Source organism: Thamnophis elegans, chromosome 1 (assembly GCF_009769535.1).
Source record: "Thamnophis elegans isolate rThaEle1 chromosome 1, rThaEle1.pri, whole genome shotgun sequence".
NCBI classification, from domain to species: Eukaryota; Metazoa; Chordata; class Lepidosauria; order Squamata; family Colubridae; genus Thamnophis; species Thamnophis elegans.
Window position 1 is genome coordinate 27,258,290 of NC_045541.1, and position 12,211 is coordinate 27,270,500.

General features: G+C 41.5%; 1 protein-coding gene across 1 annotated transcript in view; it reads left to right on the forward strand.

The window, feature by feature from the left end:
• The first annotated feature begins 336 nt into the window (after positions 1-336).
• The window catches only part of LRP2 (LDL receptor related protein 2), a 161,947-nt gene continuing 150,072 nt past the window's right edge, over positions 337-12,211 (forward strand). The window contains 1 exon segment of the mRNA XM_032224888.1: positions 337-430. Coding sequence (XP_032080779.1) covers positions 337-430 — 94 coding nt within the window.

Here is a 12,211-nt window from a genome sequence, read left to right on the forward strand (position 1 = left end):
GCGGCACGAAGTGGTTTAAAGTTTTGTTTGCAAGTATCCTCCCCGCCCCGCCCCGCTCCTTGCAAAGTGTAGAAGGAGTGGCAACTCCCGCCCCATCTACAAGGGCTTGGAACAATGTTTCATGCTAGTTCCGGGGCCGGCGGGTATAAAGAGCTTTATGCAATGTCTGGAGGGTGGGAGAGTTAGGGAAGACGCGATGTTTCAGCTGACGAGCACTCCTTACTTCTGCAACTAGCGGGACCAGGAAGGAGGAGGGGGGAGAAACTAAGAAAGAAGCGCGCTTTTCCTCAGCAGAGGTCAGCCCGGCAAAAGTGCCGGGAGATCGGAGCATCTCAGATGGGAGCGCAGCAGCGCATGGACGGGGCACGGGCAGCTGCTTGCAAACTGCTCCTCTTACTCGTTGCCTGCCTATTAAAAGGGAGCTGCCAAGGTAAGCCCCCCCCCCCAAAGTCCGCTTCTGCTCTGGACATCAGCGGAGAGGACCCGGGCTTTGTCTTGTTTAGCACAAGCCTGAACCGTCCTCCAGATGCTCTGGACTACAGTTCCATGATCCTAGTCCACAGGACCCGCGTTTGGCCGGGCTTTGGGAATTGTTCGAGGGCTCCAATTTGGGGAAAGGCCGAGGGAGGAACGGGAGGGGAAATCCCGAACCGAGCGAAGAATGGGAATGTCACCGACTTCTGCAGGTCCGCTCGGGAGCTCCCGCTGGCATCCAGCGAAATTGAAATTCGGTGCCTGTTTACGGGGTTATAGCCCGAGAAAAGACTCCTCCACTCCCCCGAGTGGACATCTTTTGATGGTCGACAAGAAAAGGCCAGGAAGGAAGGGAAAAAGGGCTCAGCTGTAGGGTCAGTCTATAGATCTCTGAACTGGCCTGGATGAAGGACCACATTTTAAAATCCTGCAGCAGATACTCTCCAGGCTGCAGAAGAAGCCAAACTCTCACTCACTCTCTCTCTCTCTCTCTCTCTCTCTCTCTCTCTCTCTCTCTCTCTCTCTCTATCTATCTATCTATCTATCTATATCTATATATATATATATATATATGCTAGATAATTACACACGCACAACACGTGCGCGCGCACTAGATGTACTACACAAACACACAATCTGCTGCAGGTTTTTTTAAAAAATGGTCCTTCGTTGAGGTCACTTCAGAGAGAAGGGGGCTTCCACGACGCCCCCCTCCCCGGTGTCCCAAAGGAAAAGCGCGTGGATTCTCCCCCCCCCTCGCTTTCCCACCCGACTCTCCACCTTCGTTTGCCCGTTTTTAGAGGCGGACTGCCGAGTTTCCCCCAGTTTTTTTTTGACAGCCCCGCCGCAACTTCCGAGCCGCCTTTGCTAAGAAGCCCAGCGGAGTCAAGCTGGAGGCGCATCTCGGTGGCCATTCATCGCCTTGGCTCTTGTCGCCCCACCCCGCCGTTCCCCGTTGGCTATTATAGGAAAAGCGTCTGTGGTGCGCCTGACGGAGGGAGGGAAGGGAGGGTTTATTGACCGCAAGGGTCCCCCCCCCCCGAGGCTATTCCTCCGGCTAGCAGCCCGGTGCGTGGACGCGCGCGTTTGGCTCGAAAGAGATGGCTTGCTAGGGCGTTAATGCTAGCGGACGGCCCTTTCGGACGACTGCCCGAGTTTGACCTTCCCGCCCGCCCCTCCATCAGTCTGAGGCAGAATCGAAGTGGAACACGAAAACTTTTTTTCCCCTCTTAGCTTTGCTGTTGCTAGGCGACGCGGACACCATGTGACTGGCAGAGCAGGGTAGTGTGCGGAGCCGAGGGCCGCTTTGCTTTCTCCTCGTCATCCGCACGCCTTAGCACGAATAGCCCTAGCAATAGACTTATATCCTAATTGCTTATTTGTACCCTATGACTATCATTAAGTGTTGTACCTTATGATTCTTGACGAATATATCTTGTCTTTTTATGTATACTGAGAGCATATGCACCAAAGACAAATTCCTTGTGCGTCCAATCACTCTTGGCCAATAAAGAATTCTATTCTATTCTATTCTATTCTATTCTAGACTTATATACCGCTTCACAGGGTTTTTACAGCCCTCTAAGCAGTTTGCGAAGTCAACCTCCCCGCCCCCCATCAATCTGGGTCCCCAATCCCAGTTGTGGAGGATGGAGAAACTGCATTATTTCCACCTTGTACTTACATTCTCTCTCTCCCCCCTCTCTTTACCTTCTTGTCACACCCAAACACAACAATAATTACTCCACAGCGAATGAAAGCCCTATTGTTGGACCAGATTAAGGAGAAAGAGCAAATTTCCTGGGGCACACATATAGGCCTGGGATTGGGGGGGGGGGGTGTAACGCTGGTGTGTGGGTGCATTCAAAAGGTTAATCTGCTTTCTTTGCTCCACTCTTGGTGTAATCTCCTTAGGAGGATTCTAGTAATTATACTGCAAGTTCTGCTAGCAGCTCCCCACCCTTTTTTCCCCCTGACCACAGAACTGAAGTTAGGCAGGTACCCAAAGTGGATACATACCCTTCAAAGTCTGTGGCTGAGAAAGTTAGAACAACAAGATTTTTTGGGGCAGTTCCTGATGGTGGGTGGGCATGTGCACTGCTGTCAATATGACTATTTTGTATGGCCTTCATGTGCTGCGTGGATCCAATTAATCATAGCTTATTCGATTTGTAGTTCATAAACACAACAGTGTGATGGATGGAGATGGGTATTAGTTTCACTAGTGTATGAAATCAGAATTCAGATTCCTTTCTCAATTGTTATTTAGGGGAGATTTAGGGGAGATAAAAACAGTTATAAGTCACTTTTTCAGCGCTGTTCTAACTTCGAACAGCCACTAAATGAATCATCGTAAATTGAGGACTACCTGTAATCATTTTTAAAAGTTGTTTCTCTACCAATACATTAGATGTCTGTTGCGAAAGAAGATAATCATGCAAATGAGCCACATTGGAGAAGCAAGAGGTCAAAGAATGGTGCTTTAAATTTTAAATTAAATTAGATGGTTTTCTGAGCTCAAATCGTGGCACGACATAACCGCAAACGTCAAAAGCGCGCCGACAACACCGCGGCGCTAAAACCGCTATGTCAAAAGCGCGCCGAAACAGCGCGCCGACAACAGCGCGCTGACAGAAGCGCGATTTAACTTAAGGTAAGGTTTAGGGTTAGGTTTAGGGTTAGGTTTAGGGTAGGTTTAGGGTAGGTTTAGCGTTAGGTTTAGGGTTAGGTTTAGGGTTATTTTTAGGGTTATGTTACAGCACGCTTCTGTCGGAGCGCTGTTGTCGCGCGGTTTTGACGGTGCGGTTTTGTCACCGCGCTTTAGTCACACGCGCTTTAGTCTACCGCGGTTTTGTGGTGGAACCAGCTCAAATAGAAGAAGCAAGGGATATGGCTACTGTGGGCTCAATTGGTTCACAGAGACTCAAGCTTCTCCTTACCCTAGGCCTATCATAGATGGGCTTCAGAAATGCAGACTACTACTATTTGGCAACAAAAAATAGAAAAATAAATTGAATATTGCTGCCATCTAGATTTGTAAGGGTTTTTGCAGCACAACTGATATAGTCCTACTTCATTCTTTAACGAGAAAGTGCCCAATGGTACTATCAACATTTTAGTTCATTCTTCCTGGAAAGCTTTCCTGCATTTTATATTCCCTAATGGATCGTAAAATAAATTAGATTGAGAAAAATTGTAATAAATAAGATAGTTGGATTGTATAAGCGGAATGAACGAGGATCGCAATTGCAAAATAAATATAGAATAGATTCAGAGGGAAGAGAAGACTATGAAATTTATAGCTGGATGGAGTTGATGAGATTTTCAAAACAAGCAAATATAAAGAACAACAGGGAAAGTATGAATTGCAAGCAAATGTATTTGTATGTATAGCAGAGTTCCCTGACCTCTCTGGCTTTGTGGACTCGTGGGGGGGGAGGGGTTGGTGCTGTGTGAGTGGCAGGCAAGTGCACGCACATGTGCATCTCCATTTGTGCAAGTGGCAGGCACATAGGCCACCGCAAATGAAGCATGAGTGCATGTGCTCACCCACTGAATTGCGCATGGGGATGCGTGTATGCCTGCCTGCCCGTCACTTCCGCAGCCCTGTTCTGAATGGCTCAAGGATCAGTAGTGGACTTCGGCCTGGGGGTTGGGGATCCCTGTTGTATAGAAACATAGGAAGAAGTATAGTGAATGGCGTGGATATAAACTGATTCTTCTACCTTTTCCTTTCACAGTTTTTAATCTCTTACTTTTAATTTCTTTGGTTTACTATTTCTTATTCCTTTTCTGCACTTAGCATAATATATCACTTACCCTAATATGGAACATTGTTCAAAAGTTCAATACCGTGGGCATAGCTGAAGAAGATGCAGTAGAACATTTTGTAGGTCTAATGAAATTCCTTCACGAGAGTCCTGTTGATTAATATGGTTATATATTTGAGATAAAAGCAAAAGCCATGGAAAATAGAAGTCGAGGAAGCAAAAAACACTGAACATTTAGTGCATGCTCATCTTTACTCAGAATAATTTGTGAATGAAACCTAAGCAGAATATTACACCCAGAGGTGCTCAGATGTTATCACAAGCTAATATTCCTGACTTATAGTCCTCATGATTGAAATTGTGTTCTCTGTAATATAGTCAGCCAATAGACATAATGAAATCAATAAGTGTTGTAAATAGACACCACAACTACAGTCAGGATCTATAGTCCAATGCTCATTTGCATAGAAGGAATTATTTCCCTCTATTTTCAGGAAAGTCAATATATTTTCTTGAGTTTGGCTTTCCTACTTGTTATGGAAAAGACATTTATAACATAGAGTAATAAAAAGACAAGAGCCAGTTTGATGTAGTGTTTGAGGCATCATGCTTGAAACTGGGAGATTGTGAATTGCCTTGGGCACAAAACCAGCTGATTAATCTTGGGCCAGTCACTTTCTCTCAGCCCTAGGAAGAAAGCAATGGCAAATCATTTTTGAAAAACCTTGCCAAGAAGACTGCAAGGACTTGTCCAGGGACTCCCAGAATCAGACATAATTGAATGAAAAAATAAAATAAAATGACACTATTTTATATAGTGTCATAAGTTGTACCCTTTTTTCTTGGAACAATTATATTTCAGTAACGGTGATTTTATTATGGAGGAAGGGTTTTAATTTTGCATTTAAAGGGAAACTATTAAACTTATCCTTTATTTTTACCACTAAAGGTGTTTTTTACCATTTTGTTTTTACTGTGACTGAAATTTTGTAGCTTTTTAAATTCCAGTTTATATCAGAGCAATATGTTCAATTATTTATATTAACATGTTATTTTTCAGAAAATTAATAGATCTTAATAACAGGCACAGATTCTTCTGGAACTAAGTAAAAGAAAGAGTTTTCCTTATCTGGAGTTTATTTTTGCAAGATTGCAGAAGCAAGCTCTTTATAACTGAACAATGAATTAAGTTTTAGTTAACTATAGCAATACTTTTTTTTTTTAAAAAAAGATAAACCAGCACTTGATTTTTGTACCTTCCTTAATCTTTCTTTAATAATTTACCCCCTTTTATGTTCCAGGCGGTGAAGTATATTAGGAATTTGCTAAATAATCACCTAAAGTGGAGAATAGGACAAGAAGACAGTATTTCAGTTAATTGTTGAAAGCAGTAACTGGTAGACACTAGATTAGACTTAAATTCCTCTTTACCAATGGTTACAGTGACAGTGAATTATTAAACTGAAGGCAAGCAGGTATGAGATACTTGTGGAGTCTTTGTAGCCCTTGACTGACTTACTTTGATACCTCATTGAACTCAATTGTGCATCTTTCTGAAAGAATTGCAATGTTAACCTAGGGCAGATATGTGATCTAGTTCAACATTCACCAACTGGTGGTCCATGAGAAAATTTGGTGGTCCGCAGAAAAATTATTTGCCTTTTTTATATTGCACTAAATCAGGGGTCCTCAAACTACGGCCCCTAGGCCGGATATGTGCAATGAACGCTTGTGTTGCTGCAGAGAGTCTCCCCCTTTGCGGTCTTTTTGTACGGGTTGGAGGGGGGCAGAAATTCCGACTTGGGGTCTGCTTCAGCCTCCTGGTGTGGGGCTTTGAGTGAAGGCTGGAGGGAAGTGCTGCTGGTGGCAAAGAGCCGGAGGGCCTTGTTCCAGTGGGACTGTATCATGGCCTGGAACTGCCTGACTATCTCAACCCGCTGAGCTTCCAGGCACCAGTACATGCCTTGCACTCCCGCAGGTCTTCCCTCTTGGAAAGCCTATGCTCATAGTCCTCTGTGAGGTGCTTCTCCTGAGCCTCCTTCTCAGTCAGATCCAATTTGAACTGAGCCAGCTTGGTGGCTGTTTAGCTCCAACAACTGCTTTCTATTGGGGCCCTAAGGAGCCCGGGAGGGTAGGGGCAAATAGAGGCTCGTGAAGCGCCCCTTTTACATGAGTGACATCACGTTGGCCACATCCACCCAGTCACATGAACATCTGGCCACATCCACCCACCCACCCAGTCATTAGGCAGATCACATTAGTGGTCCAGGGTTTTTAAAATTATGAATTTAGTGGTCCTTCAGGTCCAAAAGTTTGGGACCCCTGATCTAGTTAGTGCTTCAACTGCACTTATGAAAAAATGGTCCTGTTGTTTTATATTGAGCTAAGTGGAAATCCAAGACACAAAATTTCACTTTAATCCAAATTTATCTTTCGTGGCTTCTACATGAAATTGGGAAAGAGTCATTTAAAGGGAGAGGGTAAATGAGAATGCTGGTTAAAGTTTTATTTTTCCTCCCTGCCCCCTTCTGGGTTCTTAGGTTAATATTGTATTGTTCTAAGAGATTTGTTACTGCACGGTATCTCTTTCCTTTGTGTAACATAGGTCTAAACCTACTAGTCTTTATCTTAGTTTAAAAAAAACCACTTTAGTGCTGACTCCTGAAGAATTCTCTCAGATGCAGTAGACTGAGGAAGAGTTTTCAGAATTTGACCCTGACTGAATTTGTTACCTCAGTTGACAGCTTCATGTAAGATTAACCAAAAGAGAATTTTATATAAGTTTTAAAACATTATGTACAATTCTCGTTTTCAGAACATAGTCGGGGGAAACAATATCTGAAGCAGATATTACACTTGTCCAGCTTTAAATTTTGTGAAGAAATGAAGGGGAATATATGTGATCCAGGATAATAATGTAGGATCCAATCTGGGTCAGTCACCAGGACCAAGGATTTTGTCTTCTGAGTTTTCGGACTTGCGCTGAAGTCAGTGGTGGGATTCAGCCAGTTCGCACCTATTTGGGAGAACCGTTCTTAACTTTCTACGAAGTTCAGAGAACTGGTTGTTGGAATACATCTTCTTTTGGTTTTTTTCTGCTTTACAGGGCTAATCCTGTAAGGAAGGCAGGAAGGAAAGATTCTGGTGTTGTTTCTAGCTTAATTTTTATTGCCCTGCTTACAGAAATTGCCTCTCCGGTTAACCCTTATTACATTGTAACAGCTAAGGCGAAGCGCCCATCGACCTGAGTAATGTTGAGTTGGGCACACCCACATGGTCACATGACTGCTAAGCCCCGCCTACCCACCTGGTCATTAGGACAGAGAACCGGTTGGTAATTATTTGAATCCCACCACTGGCTGGAGTCCATTCTCAGGGAACTTCTCTCTCACCAGAATTGAGAGAGAGAATTGAGGTAGAACTTCTCTCTCTCTAAAATTTGTGAAGAAAGCCTACTCTCAGTTTCATAACCAAATGAAGGCAGATGAATGGAGAAAAGTACTCAGTGACATTTCCCCCCCTGCCATTAGAGTAATGAATTTATCAATGTCAGGTTTCAATATGATTAAAAACTTATGATGGCTCAAGCTATTCCAGTTAATTTTCAAGTGAGTGTTTTTCTGAACAATATTAGAATATTCAAAGTAAATAATGTATAGGTCAGTGATGGCAAACCTTTTTGGTAACGAGTGCCCAAACTGGAATGCACTTGCATGTGTGTGTGTGTGTGTGCTGGAGTGCCGGAAACACGAAAACCAGCTGGCTGGCGCATGCATGCCTGTTTTTTGGGGCCATTTTGGGGGCCGTTTTCAGCCCGAAAATGGCCCAAAAAACCAGCCTTAAAACGGCCAAAAATGCCCCCAAACTTCCAAAAATTGCCCTGAAAATGCCCAAAAAGCAGCCTGAAAATGGCCCCCAAAAGATCTGAAAACAGCCCAAAAACCAGCCTGGAAATGGCCCAAAAAGCCTGTTTTTCAGGTCATTTTTCGGGCCATTTTCATTCCGTTTTTGGCTCAAAAAATGTCCCCAAAATGGCCTTTTGACCTTTTTTTGGGCTGCTTTCAGGCGCTTCGGCACCCGAAGGAAACCAGAAGAGCAACTGGCGACGGTGTCTGTTCCCACAGAGAGGGCTCTGCGTGCCATAGGTTCACCATCATGAGTATAGGTTGTCCCTTTAGTGAAAACAGTGTATATCTTATTATAGACTATTTTAGTTACATTAAATCACAGTCACACTAATTTGGTGGTAACGGGCGTGTAATGCTTCAGAAAGTCTTTGACACATTGTACAAGACAGCCTCTTTAATCAGAATTTTTCATGGACTATCATGCACCTGTGGATTTCTTAAATAAGTGTGATGTCCCATTGAATTAATCAACAAAGCAAATCCACTACTATTTTGGAAATAACAAATAGGCCTTGATTAAGTTAGGGCATCCATGATAATTGCAACTTGTGTGCTAGAATATTAATGGATATCAATGAATGAAGATGTTACGTCTCCTAATTTTTCCATATCTGAATATGTGGTCAATAAGTTGATGACAGATTGAAAAGATGGATAAACTTGTAAGGAAGAGAGAGAGGGAGGGAAGGAGGGAGGGGGAGAGAGAGCCCCTCCTCAAAACCTCATCGCCATTTGATTAAACCACTATGATGGGCTCTGAAAGCTGCAGTCAGCATAAAGTATGGCAGTCAGGTTAGTAGCAGGTGAGAACTGCTATTGTAATATAATAGCAATAGCACTTAGACTTCTATACAGCTTCACAGTGCTTTACTGCCCTCTCTAAGCAGTGTACAAAGTCAGCATATTGATCCCAACAATCTGCTGGTTTTGCGGTCTATGATTTGGTTACTAATAGTTCCTGGGTCCAGTTCATAATATTATCTCAATCTACAAAGGATTGTGGCTTGGCTTCAACTTATTTCTCTGACTGGGTATTTCCCAGCTGTGTGAACATCCAAGGAGGAAATGCTGAAGATCCCTGGATCAGATTCTATAACTCGGCAATATGTCAGTATGATCTACTAAAATGCACAATTCGGCCCCAGAATTAAGCTCAATAGTATTCATTGGTGCTTATTTCCAGATAAATATATATAAGGTTATAACATGAATTAGTTATAAAATGAACGAACATACATTATGTTAAACCATGTGCACTTTGAAACTTATTTGAATACAAATAGTGGTTTTCTGCTTCTAAATAGAAACTTAGAAATGTTAAATACTAAGTATTTTTCTATTTTGAAATCTTAATAGCTCTTTTTATGTATTTACTTTTAATATGTTTCCCCAAGAATTAATAATTAAGCCTATGCATTGGCAGCAAAAATATTAAAATCTTTTCAGTCCAAATACTTTTTATAATGTAAACATTCCTTTTTATATTCCAGCGATGTCAAAAATTGATATTTTGCATACCAAAGCAAGCAGGTTGCCTGCCTACTTGCTTTCCTCTTTTCTTAACTATTACTGTTTTCTACTATTTCTTTGAAAAATGAATCCAAGTATCATCTTAAACAATGCATAATAAGGAATGTACATCTATATGCAATATGAATCAAATGGAAGTATGATAATATTAACTATGCTCACATATTTCTGATATAATTCAGACTCACTCTTTTGGTTTTGTTGTCCTTAAAATGGATTAGAGACCAAAAGATCAGTGTTATTCTGTATTCTTAAAAATGACACGTAAGAATTGATAGAATACTATCAAAGTAGCCAGAAAGCCATTTTTAGTTAATTAAAATACATCCTTCTTTGTACAAGTGAAGACAAGTTAACCCATAAAGTCATTTTACTTGAATGAAAGTAATTTTCATAAATATATGTTGAAAGTTTTAGTGACAACTAGATACCACACTAAGAGAACAACCAAATCTATTGTAGGAAAACGCTAATGCTTGCAGGGCACCCATATCTGAAGATATGACGTTTCAAACAACGCAGAATGGAAATAGGGAAAGAGAGCAATTGTAGTTACTGCTTCTTTCTGGATTTTCATTTGTGTGTTTTATTAAAAGAAAAATTCCCTTTTAACTGTTTCAGTGTGATGGTTATGTGCTCCAGCACACCATAGTTGTAGGGCATGTTTGAAGCCCGAAGATGAAAATTTCCATCACTTAAATTCATAGGCAACATTTATCAACAACAGCTTTTTCTGTGGAGGGACCAACATGAAAACAATGTGTAATATCCATAATGTCTTAATTATAAGAGAGATATAATAATTGGTATAGTTTTAATTAGTTTGCTAATTAAGCAAATGAGTAGAAATGATGAAAGACGTTGCCTCTTTGTAAAAAAATGTGAGTTGAAGTTTTTACTTCAATATGTTGATTCATGCAGTTGTTTACAATGAAATATATTTGTCACTCTACTATGATGTTAAACTAATGTAGTGACTTAGCAGATTAGTTTTGAATGTGGGTGCATATTTTCATTAATATTATACATTAATCTTTGTGAGCCAATTCTTCAAGCATCTTTTTTATAACCTGCTGGAACGTAATACCTTTTTAAACTATTACATTCAGCAGTGAAAATAACTATGTAGTTTGTTGCAGCATTACTGGCAGGATTTCTAATATTTTAAATACTGGTGTATTTCCTGTAAGCTATTCAGATTTTGCATTTGACTTTGCTTTCCACTTTCAGGTTAGCAACAAGTTGCCTTTTTATTACACCTCTTTCCATAGTGAGTTAGATAGATTGATCCTAGCTATGTACAAAAGCATCAGTAACATTCTTTTCATTATTACGTCCTGAGATGATTGATCAGAATTAATGAATATGGATTGAACCCAGTCATATTTGCTTTGGAGATGAAAGCCCTTATTCTGGTTTCTTTCAAAGCATTTTTTCCCCCAGAAAACAATACTGACAATATATAATACTCCAGTGCACTGTTCCTTTTATTAAAAAATTACTTGAACCAGAATAAAGTCCATCCTCCTTGGATTTTAATAGCAATAGCAGTAGACTTATATACCGCTTCATAGGGCTTTCAGCCCTCTCTAAGCGGTTTACAGAGAGTCAGCATATTGCCCCCAACAATCTGGGTCCTCATTTTACCCACCTCGGAAGGATGGAAGGCTGAGTCAACCCTGAGCCAGTGAGATTTGAACCGCTGAACTGCTGATCTAGCAGTAGCCTGCAGTGCTGCATTTAACCACTGCGCCACCTTGGCTCTTAAAAGATATTTAAAAGATAATCAAAATGGATAGATTCATTTTCACAAACCATTAACAATTTACTAAGATTGCTTAATCCTTTTTAGGAAATACTCTTGATTTGCTTAAGGAATTAGGGCAAAGGCAAGATTATATTCCAGAATAACCATTTTGCAATAAAATGGTGAATAGATAAGCTTTGGACAAAGGCTCCTGCTGCCAACTGTACTTTGTATCTGTGGCTTATGTCTTGGCTTTTAAAGAATACTCCATGGAGGCACTGAAGATTTTAATCTTTTTTATTGCCAGCTAGTAAAACAAGCCATTTCTAGCTTACTCCATTGTTCTAGTGTTCTTTACTTTGAATTGAGGACAGAGGAAGATCTGTAAACACAAAAAAGGATGCAGAGGTGGGTTGCTCCCGGTTCAGCCTGATTCGGCCGAACCGGTAGTCATATTTTGGCCTGGGTCACAGAACCAGCAGTGACCGAGGGTGGCCACTCCCCTGAACTGGTTCCCCGGTCGCCACTGCTGTTGCCGGCATGTTGTTTAGTAGTGGATGTACGTGTGCAGTTCACTGTAAATTGCGTGTGTGAAGCGAACCGGTAGTAAAACCGGGAACAACCCACCTCTGGAAGGATGGATGGCTTACAATAACAGGTTTGCTAATAGAATTGCTAAAGTACAAGCATTGGACATTGTAGCTACTCCTACACTGGTCGAATAGGAGTTTAAACTGGTAACTTCTTTGGAGTCTTTTGCTATCTGTAGTCTGGATCCCTTC